At 49.3% G+C, this 25,179-nt stretch overlaps 1 protein-coding gene across 3 annotated transcripts in view; it reads right to left on the reverse strand.

Annotated features, from left to right (window-relative positions):
• LOC122812312 (E3 ubiquitin-protein ligase Rnf220-like) overlaps positions 1-25,179 on the reverse strand; it is a 673,416-nt gene that overhangs the window by 199,127 nt on the left and 449,110 nt on the right. For all 3 annotated transcript variants that reach the window (XM_044084714.1, XM_044084713.1, XR_006366388.1), the window contains exon 9: positions 2,305-2,395. In XM_044084714.1, coding sequence (XP_043940649.1) covers positions 2,305-2,395 — 91 coding nt within the window. The remainder of the gene's footprint in view (positions 1-2,304; positions 2,396-25,179) is intronic.

Genomic DNA, 25,179 nt, shown 5'->3' on the forward strand with positions numbered 1-25,179 from the left:
AAAAAAGCAAGATTTTTTTTTTTTTGTTTTTTCAGAGATAGCAGAGGTTAACAAGTATCAACAAGTTATAACAGTGCAGTAAATGACCCCACACAAGAGTGCTAGGCCAAAGACAGATAAAATGTAAGTTTTGAGTAAAAAACGATTTTAAAAATAAGTGCAAACAGGAAATTCAGTAAACAGCTCTAGGTTGTGCTCTAAATACAGTTACTAATGCAGAAATCAAATTTAACAAGCCAGAAAATGCTCAAAATAGGCAGCTATGCAGAAAAACTTAGCAAATAAACAGAGGAAAAATACTTAAAGTCTCAAAAGTGGCTCCTTTCTTCTCTCAGCGTTTTCTCCTCTTGGTGGGTGCTTCACCAACAGCCAACAAGCCTGAAAAGATGCCAGAACCACAAGGCAACCAGGTTTTAAGAGAGGAAGATGAACGAGTTTTGGAATTGACCCAGAATGGCCAATAAAACTACAGTTTCAAGTCAGTAACCACCCCCACAGGGGCAGGCAGGCTGCTCAATGTTTTTCACTGCCACTGATCAACAGAGAGACTTTCATTTAGCCCAAACAAAAAATGGCCTCACAGAAACTTACAAACAGTTCAAGAACAGCAAGCCTGTAACTGAACTTTTTTAAATCTCAGAAAAGTGGGAAAAAAGCAAGTGCGCATTACTGCTGAAGCATTGCCTTGCCCTGCAGTGCACAGTACTGCTGAAGTGTTACCTCACCCTGCAGTGTGCAATACTGCTGAAGCATTACCTCACCTTGCAGTGTACAGTACTGCTGAAGCATTACCTCACCCTGCAGTGTGCAGTACTGCTGAAGCATTACCTCACCCTGCAGTGCATAATACTGCTGAAGCATTACCTCACCCTGCAGTGCTTAGTACTGCTAAAGCATTACCTCACCCAGCAGTGCACACTACTGCTGAAGTATTACCTCACCCTGCAGTATGCAGTACTGCTGAAGCATTACCTCACACTGCAGTGCACAGTACTGCTGAATCATTACTTCTCCCTGCAGTGCTTAGTACTGCTGAAGCATTACCTCACACTGCAGTGCACAGTACTGCTGAAGTGTTACTTCACCCTGCAGTGAAGAATACTGCTGAAACATGACATTACCATGCAGTGCACAGTACTGCTGAAGCATTACCTCACCCTGCAGTGTGCAGTACTGCTGAAGCATTACCTCACCCTGTAGTGCACAGAACTGCCAAAGTGTTACCTCATCCTGCAGTGCGCAGTACTGCTGAAGCATTACCTCACCCTGCAGTGCACAGTGCTGCTGAAATGTTACCTCACCCTGCAGGGCACAGTACTGCTGAAGCGTTACCTCACCCTGCAGTGCACAGTACTGCTGAAGCATTAACTCACCCTGCAGTGCATTATCTCACCATGCAGTGCACAGTACTTCTGAAGCATTACCTCACCCTGCAGTATGCAGTACTGCTGAAGCATTAACTCACTCTGCAGTGCATTATCTCACCCTGCAGTGCGCAGTACTGCTGAAGCATTACCTCACCCAGCAGTGCACAGTATTGCTGAAGTGTTACCTCTTCCTTCAGTGCGCAGTACTGCTGAATCATTGCCTTGCCCTGCAGTGCACAGTACTGCTGAAGTGTTACCTCACCCTGCAGTGTGCACTACTGCTGTAGGTAGCATTACTTCACTTTGCAGTACGTGGTACTGCTGAAGCACTACCTTGCCATGCAGTGCACAGTACTGCTGAAGCATTACCTCACCCTGCAGTGCACAGTACTGCTGGCATTACCTCTAACACTCTAGTATAGCTCCAACAATGCCACATTAAGTCCTCTGCTGTTGTCATCTTCGAATCTCAAACCTACATTTCTCCATCCCTACTCATTAATGCAGCCCCTGAATCTCCTTTTTGTCTCCACCATCCCGATTTCTACCTGTAAATTATTCACACCCCTGTTATACTTGCATAGTCTTTACCCCCTACTACTCCCAACCCTCACTACTTTAAAATTATTCACACCCCAGTGTTGGCTCCATGCTATCCCTCATCTTTACACCCAGTCTCGTTCCCCTCTCCAATTTTTTTACTACCCAGTATTCCCACTTGCGCTCTCATATTCACTTGTAGACCACCTGTCAGTACCACACTGCCCCAATTCCCAGTCTTCATGCAGTAATAACAAACCTCCGGTACCAGTCCCACAGTACCCCTACTCCCCACTTCCGGATCCACACCCCACTGACATTTCCACAGCCAGTGTCTGTTCTCTAAGTGGCTGTTTTATGGTCTCTGCTTATAAGCAAAAGACTTAAAAAAGGATACTTGTAGTAAAGGAGTTCTTCTCTGTCTGTGTCTGCATCAACGTCACTCTCACGACTTGTTGTCACACTGCGTGGGGTTGATGCCAGTGACTCTGAAAACAAAGAATACCGTGTTAAAATACTGTCTGCATAATGAGTCCTGAGCACAATGGGATAATGGCATGTAAGTTAACTCCCCTCCCACATCAGTCTGTTAAAACTGCTTTATAATTCTATATGTCATGTCACAGAACATTCCATGGGTACCAGCTACACAGTAAAATCACTGTTTGGTACTACAGGGATGCTACTTCCATGTATCTGGCCCCAGCAACAGCTCCACATTTATTTGTCAATTCAAGCACTTGTAATGTCATGCAGACATTATGAAGCCATTGGCATAATTGCATTTACTTTTCTTTGTTTCGTTTTCCACTTGTCAGACTTTGCATTCATCTCCCTAGTTCTCCTTTTTTGTTAAGTGTAAAAATCATAATGACAGCTTTCAGCACCATTTCTGTGTTTAAAAGTGACACAATTACAGTGATAATCTGTTGCCCTCTGTTGTATATGGACAGCAGAACTCACATTTTAATAGTCAATAATAAATAAAAGAATGATCTGCCTCATAGCTTGATTCTATCCTAATGACACACGCACACACACACACACACACACACACACACACACACACACACACACACACACACACACACACACACACACACACACACACACACACACACACACACACACACACACACACACACACACACACACACACACAAATACACAAACACACACAAAAAACAGAACAATATTTATGCTTGCACCCCCATACACAGTATGTGGTACTTTTTTGTTAATGGCTTGAAAAGCATTTATCTCTTGCTTCTAAGGTATGATAGAACTAGATGGGTAGCAGACAACACTCTTACCTGTCGCTACCTTATAAACAGCGCTGTTAATGGTAACCAAGCTACAAATACAGACACTTAGTCAGCTCTGCCTCCTTCTCCTGTACCCTGGAATAAAAAAGTGAGAGAGAACAAACAGCATTGCCTAGTGCAACACAACAACAGCAACAGTGAAAGTGCAACTTGTACGTACCGGGCACAGATACACAGCACTGTCTGAATGCTGCAACAGTGAAAGTGCTACCTGTACCTACCAGGCTCAGATAGATGGCACTGTCTGAACGCTGTAACAGAGAAAGTGCTACCTGTACTTACTAGGGTCAGATACATGGCACTGTTTGAACGCTGCAACAGTAAATGTGCTACCTGTACCTACCGGGCTCAGATACATGGCACTGTCTGAATGCAGCAACAGTGAAAGTGCTAACTGTACGTACCGGGCTCAGATACACGGCACTGTCTGAAAGCTACAACAGTGGAAGTGCTACCTACACCTACCGGGCTCAGATACATGGCACTGTCTGAACGCTACAACAGTGAAAGTGCTACCTGTACCTTCCAGGCTCAGATACACAGCACTATCCTAATGCTGCAACAGTGAAAGTGCTACCTGTACCTACCAGGCTCAGATACATGGCACTGTCTGAACGCTGCAACAGTGAAAGTGCTACCTGTATCTACTGGGCTCAGATACACGGCACTGTCTGAACGCTGCAACAGTGAAAGTGCTACCTGTACCTACTGGGCTCAGATACATGGCACTGTCTGAATGCTGCAACAGTGAAAGTGCTACCTGTACCTACCAGGCTCAGATACACAGCACTGTCTGAACGCTACAACAGTGGAAGTGCTACCTACACCTACCAGGCTCAGATATATGGCACAGTCTGAACGCTGAAACAGTGAAAGTGCTACCTGCACCTACCGGGCTCAGATACATGGCACTGTCTGAAGGCTGCAACAGTGAAAGTGCTACCTGTACCTACCGGGCTCAGATACACGGCACTGTCTAAACACTACAACAGCAAAAGTCCTACCTGTACCTACCGGGCTCAGATACACAGCACTGTCTGAATGCTGACACAGTGAAAGTGCTGCCTGTACCTACCGGGCTCAGATACATGGCACTGTCTGAATGCTGCAACAGTAAAAGTGCTACCTGTACCTACAGGGCTCAGATACATGGCACTGCCTGAATGCTGCAACGGTGAAAGTGCTACCTGTACCTATCGGGCTCAGATACACAGCACTGTCTGAACGCTGCAATGGTGAAAGTGCTACCTGTACCTACCGGGCTCAGATACATAGCACTGTCTGAATGCTGCAACAGTGAAAGTGCTACCTGTACCTACCAGGCTTAGAAACATGGCACAGTCTGAACGCAGCAACAGTGAAAGTGCTACCTGTACCTACTGGGGTCAGATACATGGCACTGTCTGAACACTGCAACTGTAAAAGTGCCTCCTGTACCTACCGGGCTCAGATACAGAGCACTGTCTGACTGCTGCAACAGTGAAAGTGCTACCTGAACCTAACGGGCTCAAATACACGGCACTGTCTGAACGCTGAAACTGTGAAAGTGCTACCTGTACCTACTGGGGTCAGATACATGGCACTGTCTGAGCACTGCAACTGTAAAAGTGTTACCTGTACCTACCGGGCTCAGATACATGGCACTGTCTGAACGCTGCAACAGTGAAGGAGCTACCTGTACCTACCGGGCTCAGATACACAGCACTGTCTGAACACTGCAACAGTGAAAGTGCTACCTGTACCTACTGGGCTCAGATACATGGCACTGACTGAACGCTGCAACAGTGAAAGTGCTACCTGTACCTACCGGGCTCAGATACACAGCACTGTCTGAACACTGCAACAGTGAAAGTGCTACCTGTACCTACCGGGCTCAGATACACAGCACTGTCTGAATGCTACAACAGTGAAAGTGCTATCTGTACCTACCGGGCTCAGATACATGGCACTGTCTGAACGCTGCAACAGTGAAAGTGCTACCTGTACCTACTGGGCTTGGATACATGGCACTGTCTGAAAGCTGCAACAGTGAAAGTGCTACCTGTACTTTCCAGGCTCAGATATACGGCACTGTCTGAAAGCTGCAACAGTGAAAGTGCTACCTGTACCTACCAGGCTCATATACACGGCAATTTCTAAACACTGCAATGGTGAAAGTGCTACCTGTACCTAACGGGCTCAGATACATGGCACTGTCTGAATGCTGCAACAGTGAAGGAGCTACCTGTACCTACCGGGCTCAGATACACGGCACTATCTGAACGCTGCAACAGTGAAAGTGCTACCTGCACCTAGCGGGCTCAGATACATGGCACTGTCTGAACGCTGCAACAATGAAAGTGCTACCTGTAACTACTGGCCTCAGATACATGGCACTGTCTGAACGCTGCAACAGTGAAAGTGCTACCTGTACCTACCGGGCTCAGATACATGGCACTGTCTGAACGCTGCAACAATGAAAGTGCTACCTGTAACTACTGGCCTCAGATACATGGCACTGTTTGAACGCTATAACGGTAAAAGTGCTACCTGTACCTACCGGGCTCAGATACACGGCACTGTCTGAATGCTGCAATGGTGAAAGTGCTACCTGTACCTACTGGGCTCAGATACACAGCACTGTCTGAACAGTGCAACAGTGAAAGTGCTACCTCTACCTACGGGGCTCAGATACACGGCACTGCCTGAATGCTACAAGAGTGAAAGTGCTACCTGTACCTACCGGGCTCAGATACATGACACTGTCTGAATGCTGCAACAGTGAAAGTGCTACCTGTACCTACCAGGCTCAGATACACAGCACTGTCTGAATGCTACAACAGTGAAAGTGCTACCTGTACCTACAAGGCTCAGATACACGACACTGTCTAAATGCTGCAAAAGTGAAAGTGCTACCTGAACCTTCCAGGCTCAGATACACGGCACTGTCCTAATGCTGCAACAGTGAAAGTGCTACCTGTAATTACCGGTCTCAGATACATGGCACTGTCTGAACGCTGCAACAGTGAAAGTGATACCAGTACTTACCGGGCTCAGATACACGGCACTGTCTGAACACTGCAACAGTGAAAGTGCAACCTTTACCTACTGGGCTCAGATACGTGGCACTGTCTGAACGCTGCAACAGTGAAAGTGCTACCTGTACCTACCTGGCTTAGATACATGGCACTGTCTGAACGCTGCAACGGTGAAAGTGCTACCTGTACCTACTGGTCTCAGATACGTGGCACTGTCTGAACGCTGCAATGGTGAAAGTGCTACCTGTACCTACTGGGCTCGGATACATGGCACTGTCTGAACACTACAACAGTGAAAGTGCTACCTGTACCTACCGGGCTCAGATACATGGCACTGTCTGAACGCTGCAACAGTGAAAATGCTACCTGTACCTACTGGGCTTAGATACATGGCACTGTCTGAAAGCTGCAACAGTGAAAGTGCTACCTGTACCTACCGGGGTCAGATACATGGCACTGAATGAATGCTGCAACAGCGAAAGTGCTATCTGTACCTACCAGTCAGATACACGGCACTTTCTGAAGGCTGCAATGGTGAAAGTGCTACCTGTACCTACCGGGCTCAGATACATGGCACTGTCTGATCGCTGCAACAGTGAAAGAGCTACCTGTACCTACCGGGCTCAGATACACGGCACTGTCTGAACGCTGCAGCAGTGAAAGTGCTACCTGTACCTACCGGGCTCAGATACACGGCCCTGTCTGAATGCTACAACAGTGAAAGTGCTACCTATACCTACCAGGCTTGGATACACAACACTGTCTGAATCCTGCAACAGTGAAAGTGCTACCTGTACCTACCGGGCTCAGATACACGGCACTTTCTGAATGCTGCAATGGTGAAAGTGCTACCTGTACCTACCGGGCTCAGATACATGGCACTGTCTGAACACTGCAACAGTGAAAGTCCTACCTCTACCTACCAGGCTCAGATACATGGCACTATCTGAATGCTACAACAGTGAAAGTGGTACCTGTACCTACCGGGCTCGGATACTGTCTGAATGCTGCAACAGTGAAAGTGCTACCTGTACCTACTGGGCTCAGATACAAGGCACTGTCTGAATGCTGCAACAGTGAAAGTTTGACCTGTACCTACCGGGCTCAGATACACAGCACTATCTGAACACTGCAACAGTGAAAGTGCTACCTGCACCTACCGGGCTCAGATACATGGCACTGTCTGAACGCTGCAACAGTGAAAGTGCTACCTGTACCTACCGGGCTCAGATACGTGGCACTGTCTGAATGCTGCAACAATGAAAGTGCTACCTGTACTTACTTTGCTCAGATACACGGCACTGTTTGAACGCTGCAATGGTAAAAGTGCTACCTGTACCTACCGGGCTCAGATACACGGCACTGTCTGAATGCTGCAATGGTGAAAGTGCTACCTGTACCTACCGGGCTCAGATACACAGCACTGTCTGAACACTGCAACAGTGAAAGTGCTACCTCTACCTACCGGGCTCAGATACACGGCACTGCCTGAATGCTACAACAGTGAAAGTGCTACCTGTACCTGCCGGGCTCAGATACATGACACTGTCTGAATGCTGCAACAGTTAAAGTGCTACCTGTACCTACCGGGCTAGAATACACGGCACTGTCTGAATGCTGCAACAGTAAAAGTGCAACCTGTACCTACCGGGCTCAGATACACTGCACTGTCTGAACGCTGCAACAGTGAAAGTGCTACCTGCACCTACCGGGCTCAGATACATGGCACTGTCTGAAGGCTGCAACAGTGAAAGTGCTACCTGTACCTACCGGGCTCAGATACACGGCACTGTCTAAACACTACAACAGCGAAAGTGCTACCTGTACCTACCGGGCTCAGATACACGGCACTGTCTGAATGCTGACACAGTGAAAGTGCTACCTGTACCTACTGGGCTCAGATACATGGCACTGTCTGAATGCTGCAACAGTAAAAGTGCTACCTGTACCTACAGGGCTCAGATACATGGCACTGCCTGAATGATGCAACGGTGAAAGTGCTACCTGTACCTATCGGGCTCAGATACACAGCACTGTCTGAACGCTGCAATGGTGAAAGTGCTACCTGTACCTACCGGGCTCAGATACATAGCACTGTCTGAATGCTGCAACAGTGAAAGTGCTACCTGTACCTACCAGGCTCAGAAACATGGCACAGTCTGAACGCAGCAACAGTGAAAGTGCTACCTGTACCTACTGGGGTCAGATACATGGCACTGTCTGAACACTGCAACTGTAAAAGTGCCTCCTGTACCTACCGGGCTCAGATACAGAGCACTGTCTGAGTGCTGCAACAGTGAAAGTGCTACCTGAACCTACCGGGCTCAAATACATGGCACTGTCTGAACGCTGCAACTGTGAAAGTGCTACCTGTACCTAATGGGGTCAGATACATGGCACTGTCTGAGCACTGCAACTGTAAAAGTGCTACCTGTACCTACCGGGCTCAGATACATGGCACTGTCTGAACGCTGCAACAGTGAAGGAGCTACCTGTACCTAATGGGCTCAGATACACAGCACTGTCTGAACACTGCAACAGTGAAAGTGCTACCTGTACCTACCGGGCTCAGATACACGGCACTGACTGAACGCTGCAACAGTGAAAGTGCTACCTGTACCTACCAGGCTCAGATACGTGGCACTGTCTGAACACTGCAACAGTGAAAGTGCTACGTGTACCTACCAGGCTCAGGTACACGGCACTGTCTGAATGCTGCAACAGTGAAAGTGCTATCTGTACCTTACAGGCTCAGATACATGGCACTGTCTGAATGCTGCCATGCTGCCACAGTGAAAGTGCTACCTGTACCTACAGAGCTCAGACACATGGCACTGTCTGAACATTGCTACAGTGAAAGTGCTGCCTGTACCTACCAGGCTCAGATACATGGTACTGCCTGAACACTGCAACAGTGAAATTGCTATATGTACCTACCGAGCTAAGATACAAGGCCATGTCTGAAAGCTGCAACAGTGAAAGTGCTACCTGTACCTATCAGGCTCAAATACACGGCACTGTCTGAACGCTGCAACAGTGAAAGTGCTACCTGTACCTACTGGGCTCAGATACACGGTGCTGTCTGAATGCTGCAACAGTGAAAGTGCTACCTGTACCTACCGGGTTCAGATACATGGCACTGTTGGAATGCTACAACAGTGAAAGTGCTACCTGTACCTACAAGGCTCAGATACACGACACTGTCTAAATGCTGCAACAGTGAAAGTGCTACCTGCACCTTCCAGGCTCAGATACATGGCACTGTCTGAACGCTGCAACAGTGAAAGTGATACCAGTACCTACCGGGCTCAGATACACGGCACTGTCTGAACACTGCAACAGTGAAAGTGCAACCTTTACCTACTGGGCTCAGATACATGGCACTGTCTGAACGCTGCAACAGTGAAAGTGCTACCTGTACCTACCTGGCTTAGATACATGGCACTGTCTGAACGCTGCAACAGTGAAAGTGCTACCTGTACCTACTGGGCTCAGATACATGGCACTGTCTGAATGCTGCAACAGTGAAAGTGCTACCTGTACCTACTGGGCTCAGATACACAGCACTGTCTGAACGCTGCAACAGAGAAAGTGCTACCTGTACCTGCCGGGCTCAGATACACAACACTGTCTGCACGCTGAAAGAGTGAAAGTGCTACCTGTACCTACCGGGCTCAGATACATGGCACTGTCTGAACGGTACAACAGTGAAAGTGCTACCTGTACCTACCGGGCTCAGATACACAGCACTGTCTGAATGCTACAACAGTGAAAGTGCTACCTGTACCTACCGGGCTCAGATACATGGCACTGTCTGAACGCTGCAACAGTGAAAGTGCTACCTGTACCTACTGGGCTTAGATACATGGCACTGTCTGAACGCTGCAACAGTGAAAGTGCTACCTGTACCTACTGGGCTCAGATACACGGTGCTGTCTGAATGCTGCAACAGTGAAAGTGCTACCTGTACCTACCGGGTTCAGATACATGGCACTGTTGGAATGCTGCAACAGAGAAAGTGCTACCTATACCTACCGTGCTCAAATACACGGCACTGTCTGAATGCTGCAACAGGGAAAGTGCTACCTGTACCTACAAGGCTCAGATACATGGCTCTGTCTGAAAGCTGCAACAGTGAAAGTGCTACCTGCAACTTCCAGGCTCAGATACACGGCACTGTCCTAATGCTGCAACAGTGAAAGTGCTACCTGTAATTACCGGTCTCAGATACATGGCACTGTCTGAACGCTGCAACAGTGAAAGTGATACCAGTACCTACCGGGCTCAGATACACGGCACTGTCTGAACACTGCAACAGTGAAAGTGCAACCTTTACCTACTGGGCTCAGATACATGGCACTGTCTGAACGCTGCAACAGTGAAAGTGCTACCTGTACCTACCTGGCTTAGATACATGGCACTGTCTGAACGCTGCAACAGTGAAAGTGCTACCTGTACCTACTGGGCTCAGATACATGGCACTGTCTGAATGCTGCAACAGTGAAAGTGCTACCTGTACCTACTGGGCTCAGATACATGGCACTGTCTGAATGCTGCAACAGTGAAAGTTCTACCTGTACCTACCGCGCTCAGATACATGGCACTGTCTGAACGCTGCAACAGTGAAAGTGCTACCTGTACCTACTGGGCTCAGATACATGGCACTGTCTGAACGCTGCAACAGTGAAAGTGCTACCTGTACCTACCGGGCTCAGATACATGGCACTGTCTGAATGCTGCAATGGTGAAAGTGCTACCTGTACCTACCGGGCTCAGATACACAGCACTGTCTGAATGCTGCAACAGTGAAAGTGCTATCTGTACCTACCAGGCTTAGATACACGGCACTGTCTGAATGCTGCAACAGTGAAAGTGCTACCTGTACCTACAGGGCTCAGATACATGGCACTGCCTGAATGCTGCAACAGTGAAAGTGCTACCTGTACCTACCGGGCTCAGATACATGGCACTGTCTGAATGCTGCAACAGTGAAAGTGCTACCAGTACCTAACAGGCTCAGATACATGGCACTGTCTGAATGCTGCAACAGTGAAGGAGCTAACTGTACCTACCGGGCTCAGATACATGGCACTATCTGAATGCTGCAACAGTGAAAGTGCTACCTGTACCTACCGGGCTCAGATACGGCACTGTTGGAATGCTGCAACAGTGAAAGTGCTACCTATACCTACTGGGCTCAAATACACGGCACTGTCTGAACGCTGCAACAGTGAAAGTGCTACCTGTACCTACCGGGCTCAGATACATGGCACTGTCTGAACGCTGCAACAGTGAAAGTGCTACCTGTACCTACTGGGCTCAGATACATGGCACTGTCTGAACGCTGCAACAGTGAAAGTGCTACCTGTACCTACTGGGCTCAGATACATGGCACTGTCTGAACGCTGCAACAGTGAAAGTGCTACCTGTACCTACTGGGCTCAGATACATGGCACTGTCTGAACGCTGCAACAGTGAAAGTGCTACCTGTACCTACTGGGCTCAGATACATGGCACTGTCTGAACGCTGCAACAGTGAAAGTGCTACCTGTACCTACCGCGCTCAGATACATGGCAATGTCTGAAAGCTGCAACAGTGAAAGGGCTATCTGTACCTACCAGGCACAGATATTCGGCACTTTCTGAACTCTGCAACAGTGAAAGTGCTACCTGTACCTACCGGGCTCAGATACATGGCACTGTCTGAACGCTGCAACAATGAAAGTGCTACCTGTACCTACCGGGCTCAGATACACGGCACTGTCTGAATGCTGCAATGGTGAAAGTGCTACCTGTACCTACCGGGCTCAGATACACGGCACTGTCTGAACACTGCAACAGTGAAAGTGCTACCTGTACCTACCTGGCTTAGATACATGGCACTGCCTGAATGCTACAACAGTGAAAGTGCTACCTGTACCTGCCGGGCTCAGATACATGACACTGTCTGAATGCTGCAACAGTTAAAGTGCTACCTGTACCTACTGGGCTCAGATACATGGCACTGTCTGAATGCTGCAACAGTGAAAGTGCTACCTCTACCTACCGGGCTCAGATACATGGCACTGCCTGAATGCTACAACAGTGAAAGTGCTACCTGCACCTGCCAGGCTCAGATACATGACACTGTCTGAATGCTGCAACATTGAAAGTGCTACCTGTACCTACCGGGCTAAGATACACGGCACTGTCTGAATGCTGCAACAGTGAAAGTGCAACCTGTACCTACCGGGCTCAGATACACTGCACTGTCTGAATGCTGCAACAGTGAAAGTGCTACCTGTACCTACCGGGCTCAGATACATGGCACTGTCTGAACTGCAACAGTGAAAGTGCTACCTGTACCTACCGGCTCAGATACGGCACTGTCTGAACACTACAACAACGAAAGTGCTATCTCTACCTACCGGGCTCAGATACATGGCACTGTCTGAACGCTGACACAGTGAAAGTGCTACCTGTACCTACCGGGCTCAGATACATGGCACTGCCTGAATGCTACAACAGTGAAAGTGCTACCTGTACCTGCCGGGCTCAGATACATGACACTGTCTGAATGCTGCAACAGTGAAAGTGCTCCCCTACCTACCGGGCTAAGATACACGGCACTGTCTGAATGCTGCAACAGTGAAAGTGCAACCTGTACCTACCGGGCTCAGATACATGGCACTGTCTGAAGGCTGCAACAGTGAAAGTGCTACCTGTACCTAATGGGCTCAGATACACGGCACTGTCTGAACACTGCAACAATGAAAGTGCTACCTGTACCTACCGGGCTCAGATACATGGCACTGTCTGAATGCTGCAACAATGAAAGTGCTACCTGTACCTACCGGGCTCAGATACATGGCACTGTCTGAATGCTGCAACAGTGAAAGTGCTACCTGTACCTACTGGGCTCAGATACATGGCACTGTCTGAATGCTGCAACAGTGAAAGTGCTACCTGTACCTACCGGGCTCAGATACACAACACTGTCTGAATGCTGCAACAGTGAAAGTGCTACCTGTACCTACCGGGCTCAGATACACGGCACTTTCTGAATGCTGCAACAGTGAAAGTGCTACCTGTACCTACCGGGCTCAGATACATGGCACTGTCTGAATGCTGCAACAGTGAAAGTGCTACCTGTACCTACCCGGCTCAGATACATGGCACTGTCTGAATGCTGCAACAGTGAAAGTGCTACCTGTACCTACCAGGCTCAGATACATGGCACTGTCTGAATGCTACAACAGTGAAAGTGGTACCTGTACCTACCGGGCTCGGATACACAACACTGTCTGAATGCTGCAACAGTGAAAGTGCTACCTGTACCTACCGGGCTCAGATACACGGCACTGTCTGAATGCTGCAGCAGTGAAAGTGCTACCTGTACCTACGGGCTCAGATACATGGCACTGTCTGAACGCTGCAACAGTGAAAGTGCTACCTGTACCTACCGGGCTCAGATACATGGCACTGTCTGAATGCTGCAACAGTAAAAGTGCTACCTGTACCTACCGGGCTCAGATACACGGCACTGTCTGAATGCTGCAACAGTGAAAGCTTGACCTGTACCTACCGGGCTCAGATACATGGCACTGTCTGAATGCTGCAACGGTGAAAGTGCTACCTGTACCTACTGGGCTCAGATACACGGCACTGTCTGAATGCTGCAATGGTGAAAGTGCTACCTGTACCTACCGGGCTCAGATACACAGCACTGTCTGAATGCTACAACAGTGAAAGTGCTACCTGTACCTACCAGGCTCAGATACATGGCACTGTCTGAACGCTGCAACAGTGAAAGTGCTACCTGTACCTACTGGGCTCAGATACACAGCACTGTCTGAATGCTGTAACAGAGAAAGTTCTACCTGTACCTGCCAGGCTCAGATACATGACACTGTCTGAATGCTGCAACATTGAAAGTGCTACCTGTACCTACCGGGCTAAGATACACGGCACTGTCTGAATGCTGCAACAGTGAAAGTGCAACCTGTACCTACCGGGCTCAGATACACTGCACTGTCTGAACGCTGCAACAGTGAAAGTGCTACCTGCACCTACCGGGCTCAGATACATGGCACTGTCTGAAGGCTGCAACAGTGAAAGTGCTACCTGTACCTACCGGGCTCAGATACACGGCACTGTCTGAACACTACAACAGTGAAAGTGCTACCTGTACCTACCGGGCTCAGATACATGACACTGTCTGAAAGCTGCAACAGTGAAAGTGCTACCTCTACCTACCGGGCTCAGATACATGGCACTGCCTGAATGCTACAACAGTGAAAGTGCTACCTGCACCTGCCGGGCTCAGATACATGACACTGTCTGAATGGTGCAACAGTGAAAGTGCTACCTGTACCTACCAGGCTAAGATACACAGCACTGTATGAATGCTGCAACGGTGAAAGTGCAACCTGTACCTACCGGGCTCAGATACACTGCACTGTCTGAACGCTGCAACAGTGAAAGTGCTACCTGTACCTACCGGGTCCAGATACATGGCACTGTTGGAATGCTGCAACATTGAAAGTGCTACCTATACCTACTGTGCTCAAATACAAAGCACTGTCTGAACGCTGCAATAGTGAAAGTGCTACCCGTACCTACCGGGCTCAGATACATGGCTCTGTCTGAACGCTGCAATAGTGAAAGTGCTACCCGTACCTACCGGGCTCAGATACATGGCTCTGTCTGAAAGCTGCAACAGTGAAAGTGCTACCTGCACCTTCCAGGCTCAGATACACGGCACTGTCTGAACGCTGCAACAGTGAAAGTGCTACCTGTACCTACTGGGCTCAGATACATGGCACTGTCTGAATGCTGCAACAGTGAAAGTGCTACCTGTACCTACTGGGCTCAGATACATGGCACTGTCTGAATGCTGCAACAGTGAAAGTGCTACCTGTACCTACCGGCTCAGATACATGGCACTGTCTGAACGCTGCAACAGTGAAAGTGCTACCTGCACCTACCGGGCTCAGATACATGGCACTGTCTGAAGGCTGCAACAGTGAAAGTGCTACCTGTACCTACCGGCTCAGATACAGGACACTGTCTGAATGCTGCAACAGTGAAAGTGCTACTTGTACCTACCGGGCTCAGATACACGGCACTGTCTGAACACTACAACAGTGAAAGTGCTACTTGTACCTACCGGGCTCAGATACATGGCACTGTCTGAACGCTGACACAGTGAAAGTGCTACCTGTACCTACTGGGCTTAGATACATGGCACTGTCTGAACACTGCAACAATGAAAGTGCTACCTGTACCTACCGGGCTCAGATACATGGCTCTGTCTGAATGCTGCAACAGTAAAAGTGCTACCTGTACCTATCTAGCTCAGATACACAGCACTGTCTGAACGCTGCAATGGTGAAACTGCCACCTGTACCTACCGGGCTCAGATACATGGCACTGTCTGAATGCTGCAACAGTGAAAGTGCTACCTGTACCTACCAGGCTCAGAAACATGGCACAGTCTGAATGCAGCAACAGTGAAAGTGCTACCTGTACCTACCGGGCTCAGATACATGGCACTGTCTGAATGCTGCAACAGTGAAAGTGCTACCTGTACCTACCGGGCTCAGATACATGGCACTGTCTGAATGCTGCAACAGTGAAAGTGCTACCTGTACCTACCGGGCTCAGATACATGGCACTGTCTGAATGCTGCAACAGTGAAAGTGCTACCTGTACCTACCGGGCTCAGATACATGGCACTGTCTGAATGCTGCAACAGTGAAAGTGCTACCTGTACCTACCGGGCTCAGATACATGGCACTGTCTGAATGCTGCAACAGTGAAAGTGCTACCTGTACCTACCGGGCTCAGATACATGGCACTGTCTGAATGCTGCAACAGTGAAAGTGCTACCTGTACCTACCGGGCTCAGATACGGGCTCAGATACATGGCACTGTCTGAATGCTGCAACAGTGAAAGTGCTACCTGTACCTACGGGCTCAGATACATGGCACTGTCTGAATGCTGCAACAGTGAAAGTGCTACCTGTACCTACCGGGCTCAGATACATGGCACTGTCTGAATGCTGCAACAGTGAAAGTGCTACCTGTACCTACGGGCTCAGATACATGGCACTGTCTGAATGCTGCAACAGTGAAAGTGCTACCTGTACCTACCGGGCTCAGATACGGCACTGTCTGAATGCTGCAACAGTGAAAGTGCTACCTGTACCTACTGGGGTCAGATACATGGTGCTGTCTGAACGCTGCAACACTGAAAGTGCTACCTGTACCTACCGGGTTCAGATACATGGCACTGTCTGAATGCTGCAACGGTGAAAGTGCTACCTGTACCTACTGGGCTCAAATACACGGCACTGTCTGAATGCTGCAACAGTGAAAGTGCTTCCTGTACCTACCGGGCTCAGATACATGGCTCTTTCTGAAAGCTGCAACAGTGAAAGTGCTACCTGCACCTTCCAGGCTCAGATACACTGCACTGTCCTAATGCTGCAACAGTGAAAGTGATACCAGTACCTACCGCGCTCAGATACATGGCACTGTCTGAATGCTACAACAGTGAAAGTTCTACCTGTACCTACCGGGCTCAGATACACAGCACTGTCTGAATGCTACAACAGTGAAAGTGCTACCTGTACCTACCAGGCTCAGATACATGGCACTGTCTGAACGCTGCAAGAGTGAAAGTGCTACCTCTACCTACTGGGCTCAGATACACGGCACTGCCTGAATGCTACAACAGTGAAAGTGCTACCTGTAGCTGCCGGGCTCAGATACATGACACTGTCTGAATGCTACAACAGTGAAAGTGCTACCTGTAGCTGCCGGGCTCAGATACATGACACTGTCTGAATGCTGCAACAGTGAAAGTGCTACCTGTACCTACCGGGCTAAGATACACGGCACTGTCTGAATGCTGCAACAGTGAAAGTGCAACCTGTACCTACCGGTCTCAGATACACTGCACTGTCTGAACGCTGCAACAGTGAAAGTGCTACCTGTACCTACCGGGCTCAGATACACGGCACTGTCTGAATGCTGACACAGTGAAAGTGCTACCTGTACCTACTGGGCTTAGATACATGGCACTGTCTGAACGCTGCAACAATGAAAGTGCTACCTGTACCTACCGGGCTCAGATACACGGCACTGTCTGAATGCTGCAACAATGAAAGTGTTAGCTGTACCTACCGGGCTCAGATACATGGCACTGTTTGAATGCTGCAACAGTAAAAGTGCTACCTGTACCTACAGGGCTCAGATACATGGCACTGTCTGAATGCTGCAACAGTGAAAGTGCTACCTGTACCTACCGGGCTCAGATACACGGCACTGTCTGAATGCTGCAACAGTGAAAGTGCTACCAGTACCTAACAGGCTCAGATACATGGCACTGTCTGAATGCTGCAACAGTGAAGGAGCTAACTGTACCTACCGGGCTCAGATACATGGCACTATCTGAACGCTGCAACAGTGAAAGTGCTACCTGCACCTACCGGGCTCAGATACATGGCACTGTCTGAACGCTGCAACAGTGAAAGTGCTACCTGTACCTACTGGGCTCAGATACATGGCACTGTCTGAACGCTGCAACAATGAAAGTGCTACATGTAACTACTGGCCTCAGATACTTGGCACTGTCTGAATGCTACAACAGCGAAAGTGGTACCTGTACCTACCGGGCTCGGATACACAACACTGTCTGAATGCTGCAACAGTGAAAGTGCTACCTGTACCTACCGGGCTCAGATACACGGCACTGTCTGAATGCTGCAACAGTGAAAGTGCTACCTGTACCTACCGGGCTCAGATACATGGCACTGTCTGAATGCTGCAACAGTGAAAGTGCTACCTGTACCTACCAGGCTCAGAAACATGGCACAGTCTGAATGCAGCAACAGTGAAAGTGCTACCTGTACCTACTGTGCTCAAATACAAAGCACTGTCTGAACGCTGCAATAGTGAAAGTGCTACCCGTACCTACCGGGCTCAGATACATGGCTCTGTCTGAAAGCTGCAACAGTGAAAGTCCTACCTCTACCTACCAGGCTCAGATACATGGCACTGTCTGAATGCTACAACAGTGAAAGTGCTACCTGCACCTACCGGGCTCAGACACATGGCACTGTCTGAACGCTGCAACAGTGAAAGTGCTACCTGTACCTACCGGGCTCAGATACATGGCACTGTCTGAACACTGCAACAGTGAAAGTGCTACCTCTACCTACCGGGCTCAGATACATGGCACTGCTTGAATGCTGCAACAGTGAAAGTACTACCTGTATGTACCGGGCTCAGATACATGGCACTGTCTGAATGCTGCAACAGTAAAAGTGCTACCTGTACCTACCGGGCTCAGATACACTGCACTGTCTGAATGCTGCAACAGTGAAAGTGCTACCTGTACCTACGGGCTCAGATACATGGCACTGTCTGAATGCTGCAACAGTGAAAGTGCTACCTGTACCTACCGGGCTCAGATACATGGCACTGTCTGAATGCTGCAACAGTGAAAGTGCTACCTGTACCTACCGGGCTCAGATACATGGCACTGTCTGAATGCTGCAACAGTGAAAGTGCTACCTGCACCTACCGGGCTCAGATACATGGCACTGTCTGATCGCTGCAACAGTGAAAGTGCAACCTGTACCTACCGGTCTCAGATACACTGCACTGTCTGAACGCTGCAACAGTGAAAGTGCTACCTGTACCTACTGGGCTCAGATACACGGCACTGTCTGAAGGCTGCAACAGTGAAAGTGCTACCTGTACCTACCGGGCTCAGATACACGGCACTATCTGAACGCTGCAACAGTGAAAGTGCTACCTGCACCTACCGGGCTCAGATACATGGCACTGTCAGAACGCTGCAACAGTGAAAGTGCTACCTGTACCTACCGGGCTCAGATACATGGCACTGTCTGAATGGTACAACAGTGAAAGTGCTACCTGTACCTACCGGGCTCAGATACATGGCACTGGCTGAATGCTGCAACAGTGAAAGTGCTACCTGTACCTACCGGGCTCAGATACATGGCACTGTCTGAAAGCAGCAACAGTGAAAGTGCTACCTGTACCTACCGGCCTCAGATACATGGCACTAATGCTGCAACAATGAAAGTGCTACCTGTACCTACTGGCCTCAGATACATGGCACTGTCTGAACGCTGCAACAGTGAAAGTGCTACCTGTACCTACCGGGCTCAGATACACGGCTCTGTTTGAAAGCAGCAACAGTGAAAGTGCTACCTGTACCTACCGGGCTTAGATACGTGGCACTGTCTGAATGCTGCAACAGTGAAAGTGCTACCTGTACCTACTGGGCTCAGATACACGGCACTGTCTGAACGCTGCAACAGTGAAAGTGCTACCTGTACCTACCGTGCTCAGATACAAAGCACTATCTGAACGCTGCAACAGTGAAAGTGCTACCTGCACCTACCGGGCTCAGATACATGGCACTGTCTGAACGCTGCAACAGTGAAAGTGCTACCTGTACCTACCGGGCTCAGATACATGGCACTGTCTGAATGCAGCAACAGTGAAAGTGCTACCTGTACCTACCGGGCTCAGATACATGGCACTGTCTGAACGCTGCAACAGTGAAAGTGCTACCTGTACCTACCAGGCTCAGATACATGGCACTGTCTGAATGCTGCAACAGTGAAAGTGCTACCTGTACCTACCAGGCTCAGAAACATGGCACAGTCTGAATGCAGCAACAGTGAAAGTGCTACCTGTACCTACAGGCTCAGATACATGGCACTGTCTGAATGCTGCAACAGTGAAAGTGCTACCTGTAACTACCGGGCTCAGATACACAGCACTGTCTGAACACTGCAACAGTGAAAGTGCTACCTGTACCTACCGGGCTCAAATACATGACACTGTCTGAATGCTGCAACAATGAAAGTGCTACCTGTACCTACCAGGCTCAGATACACAGCACTGCCTGAATGCTACAACTGTGAAAGTGCTACCTGTACCTACTGGGCTCAGATACATGGCACTGTCTGAACGCTGCAACAGTGAAAGTGCTACCTGTACCTACTGGGCTTAGATACATGGCACTGTCTGAAAGCTGCAACAGTGAAAGTGCTACCTGCACCTACCGGGCTCAGATACATGGCACTGTCAGAACGCTGCAATAGTGAAAGTGCTACCTGTACCTACCGGGCTCAGATACATGGCACTGTCTGAACGTTGCAACAATGAAAGTGCTACCTGTACCTACTGGGCTCAGATACATGGCACTGTCTGAATGCTGCAACAGTGAAAGTGCTACCTGCACCTACCGGGCTCAGATACATGGCACTGTCTGAATGCTGCAACAGTAAGATTGCTACCTGTACCTACCGGTGTCAGGTACACGGCACTGTCTGAACGCTGTAACAGTGAAAGTGCTACCTGTACCTACCGGGCTTAGATACATGGCACTGTCTGAATGCTGCAACAGTGAAAGTGCTACCTGTACCTACCGGGCTCAGATACACAGCACTGTATGAATGCTGCAACGGTGAAAGTGCAACCTGTACCTACCGGGCTCAGATACACTGCACTGTCTGAATGCTGCAACAGTGAAAGTGCTACCTGCACCTACCGGGCTCAGATACACTGCACTGTCTGAAGGCTGCAACAGTGAAAGTGCTACCTGTACCTACCGGGCTCAAATACACGGCACTGTCTGAACACTACAACAACGAAAGTGCTATCTCTACCTACCGGGCTCAGATACATGGCACTGTCTGAACGCTGACACAGTGAAAGTGCTACCTGTACCTATTGGGCTTAGATACATGGCACTGTCTGAACGCTGCAACAATGAAAGTGTTAGTTGTACCTACCGGGCTCAGATACATGGCACTGTTTGAATGCTGCAACAGTGAAAGTGCTACCTGTAGCTGCCGGGCTCAGATACATGACACTGTCTGAATGCTGCAACAGTGAAAGTGCTACCTGTACCTACCGGGCTAAGATACACGGCACTGTCTGAATGCTGCAACAGTGAAAGTGCTACCTGTACCTACCGGTCTCAGATACACTGCACTGTCTGAACGCTGCAACAGTGAAAGTGCTACCTGTACCTACCGGGCTCGGATACTGTCTGAATGCTGCAACAGTGAAAGTGCTACCTGTACCTACTGGGCTCAGATACAAGGCACTGTCTGAATGCTGCAACAGTGAAAGTGCTACCTGCACCTACCGGGCTCAGATACATGGCACTGTCTGAATGCTGCAACAGTGAAAGTGCTACCTGTACCTACCGGGCTCAGATACACGGCACTGTCTGAATGCTGCAACAGTGAAAGTGCTACCTGCACCTAGCGGGCTCAGATACATGGCACTGTCTGAATGCTGCAACAATGAAAGTGCTACCTGTACCTACTGGCCTCAGATACATGGCACTGTTGGAATGCTGCAACAGTGAAAGTGCTACCTATACCTACTGGGCTCAAATACACGGCACTGTCTGAACGCTGCAACAGTGAAAGTGCTACCTGTACCTACCGGGCTCAGATACGTGGCACTGTCTGAATGCAGCAACAGTGAAAGTGCTACCTGTACCTACCGGGCTTAGATACGTGGCACTGTCTGAATGCTGCAACAGTGAAAGTGCTACCTGTACCTACCGGGCTCAGATACACGGCTCTGTTTGAAAGCAGCAACAGTGAAAGTGCTACCTGTACCTACTGGGCTTAGATACGTGGCACTGTCTGAACGCTGCAACAGTGAAAGTGCTACCTGTACCTACCGGGCTCAGATACATGGCACTGTCTGAATGGTACAACAGTGAAAGTGCTACCTGTACCTACCGGCCTCAGCTACATGCCACTGCCTGAGTGCTGCACCAGTGACAGTGCCACCTGTACCTACCGGGCTCAGATACAATGCACTCTCTGAATGAGGCAACAGTGAAAGTGCTACCTGTACCTACTGGGCTCAGATACACAGCACTGTCTGAATGCTGTAACAGAGAAAGTTCTACCTGTACCTACCGCGCTCAGATACATGGCACTGTCTGAACGCTACAACAGTGAAAGTGCTACCTGTACCTACCGGGCTCAGATACATGGCACTGTCTGAATGCTGCAACAGTAAAAGTGCTACCTGTACCTACCGGGCTCAGATACACTGCACTGTCTGAATGCTGCAATGGTGAAAGTGCTACCTGTACCTACCGGGCTCAGATACACAGCACTGTCTGAATGCTGCAACAGTGAAAGTGCTACCTGTACCTACCGGGCTCAGATACATGGCACTGTCTGAATGCTGCAACAGTGAAAGTGATACCTGTACCTACCGGGCTCAGATACATGGCACTGTCTGAATGCTGCAACAGTGAAAGTGCTACCTGTACCTACCAGGCTCAGAAACATGGCACAGTCTGAATGCAGCAACAGTGAAAGTGCTACCTGTACCTACTGGGGTCAGATACATGGCACTGTCTGAAAGCTGCAACAGTGAAAGTGCTACCTGCACCTACCGGGCTCAGATACATTGCACTGTCTGAACACTGCAACAGTGAAAGTGCTACCTCTACCTACCGGGCTCAGATACGTGGCACTGTCTGAATGCTGCAACAGTGAAAGTGCTACCTGTACCTACCGGGCTCAGATACATGACACTGTCTGAATGCTGCAACAGTGAAAGTGCGACCTGTACCTACCAGGCTAAGATACACGTCACTGTCTGAATGCTGCAACAGTGAAAGTGCGACCTGTACCTACCGGGCTCAGATACACAGCACTTTCTGAACTCTGCAACAGTGAAAGTGCTATATGTACCTACCGAGCTAAGATAGATGGCACTGTCTGAACGCTGCAACGGTGAAAGTGCTACATGTACCTACCGGGCTCATATACATGGCACTGTCTGAACACTGCAACAGTGAAAGTGCTACCTGTATCTACCGGGCTCAGATACACGGCACTGTCTGAAAGCAGCAACAGTGAAAGTGCTACCTGTACCTACTGGGCTCAGATACATGGCACTGTCTGAACGCTGCAACAGTGAAAGTGCTACCTGTACCTACTGGGCTCAGATACATGGCACTGTCTGAATGCTGCAACAGTGAAAGTGCTACCTGTACCTACTGGGCTCAGATACATGGCACTGTCTGAATGCTGCAACAGTGAAAGTGCTACCTGTACCTACCGGGCTCAGATACACAACACTGTCTGCACGCTGAAAGAGTGAAAGTGCTACCTGTACCTACCGGGCTCAGATACACAGCACTGCCTGAATGCTACAACTGTGAAAGTGCTACCTTTACCTACCGGGCTCAGATACATGACACTGTCTGAATGCTGCAACAGTGAAAGTGCTACCTGTACCTACCAGGCTCAGATACACAGCACTGTCTGAATGCTACAACAGTGAAAGTGCTACCTGTACCTACTGGGCTCACATACATGGCACTGTCTGAACGCTGCAACAGTGAAAGTGCTACCTGTACCTACTGGGCTTAGATACATGGCACTGTCTCAAAGCTGCAACAGTGAAAGTGCTACCTGTACTTACCGGGCTCAGATACACGGCACTGTCTGAATGCTGCAACAGTGAAAGTGCTACCTGTACCTACCAGGCTCACATACACGGCAATTTCTGAACGCTGCAATGGTGAAAGTGCTACCTGTACCTAATGAGTTCAGATACACGGCACTGTCTGAATGCTGCAACAGTGAAGGATCTACCTGTACCTACCAGGCTCAGATACACGATACTATGTGAATGCTGCAACAGTGAAAGTGCTACCTGCATTTACCGGGCTCAGATACATGGCACTGTCTGAAAGCAGCAACAGTGAAAGTGCTACCTGTACCTACCGGGCTCAGATACACGGCACTAATGCTGCAACAATGAAAGTGCTACCTGTACCTACTGGCCTCAGATACATGGCACTGTTGGAATGCTGCAACAGTGAAAGTGCTACCTATACCTACTGGGCTCAAATACACGGCACTGTCTGAGTGCTGCAACAGTGAAAGTGCTACCTGTACTTACCAGGCTCAGATACACGGCACTGTCTGAATGCTGCAGCAGTGAAAGTCCTACCTCTACCTACCAGGCTCAGATACATGGCACTGTCTGAATGCTACAACAGTGAAAGTGCTACCTGTACCTACCGGGCTCAGATACATGGCACTGTCTGAATGCTGCAACAGTGAAAGTGCTACCTGCACCTACCGGGCTCAGATACATGGCACTGTCTGAAGGCTGCAACAGTGAAAGTGCTACCTGTACCTAATGGGCTCAGATACACGGCACTGTCTGAACACTACAACAGTGAAAGTGCTACTTGTACCTACCGGGCTCAGATACATGGCACTGTCTGAACGCTGACACAGTGAAAGTGCTACCTGTACCTACTGGGCTCAGATACATGGCACTGTCTGAACGCTGCAACAGTGAAAGTGCTACCTGTACCTACTGGGCTCAGATACACAGCACTGTCTGAATGCTGCAACAGTGAAAGTTCTACCTGTACCTACCGCGCTCAGATACATGGCACTGTCTGAACGCTGCAACAGTGAAAGTGCTACCTGTACCTACCGGGCTCAGATACATGGCACTGTCTGAATGCTGCAACAGTAAAAGTGCTACCTGTACCTACAGGGCTCAGATACATGGCACTGCCTGAATGCTGCAACAGTGAAAGTGCTACCTGTACCTACCGGGCTCAGATACATGGCACTGTCTGAACGCTGCAACAATGAAAGTGCTACCTGTACCTACCGGGGTCAGATACATGGCACTGTCTGAATGCTGCAACAGTGAAAGTGCTACCTGTACCTACCGGGCTCAGATACATGGCACTTTCTGAATGCTGCAATGGTGAAAGTGCTACCTGTACCTACCGGGCTCAGATACATGGCACTGTCTGAACGCTGCAATGGTGAAAGTGCTACCTGTACCTATCAGGCTCAAATACACGGCACTGTCTGAATGCTG

Source organism: Protopterus annectens, chromosome 9.part0, assembly GCF_019279795.1.
Source record: "Protopterus annectens isolate FY-2018-M chromosome 9.part0, PAN1.0, whole genome shotgun sequence".
NCBI classification, from domain to species: Eukaryota; Metazoa; Chordata; order Ceratodontiformes; family Protopteridae; genus Protopterus; species Protopterus annectens.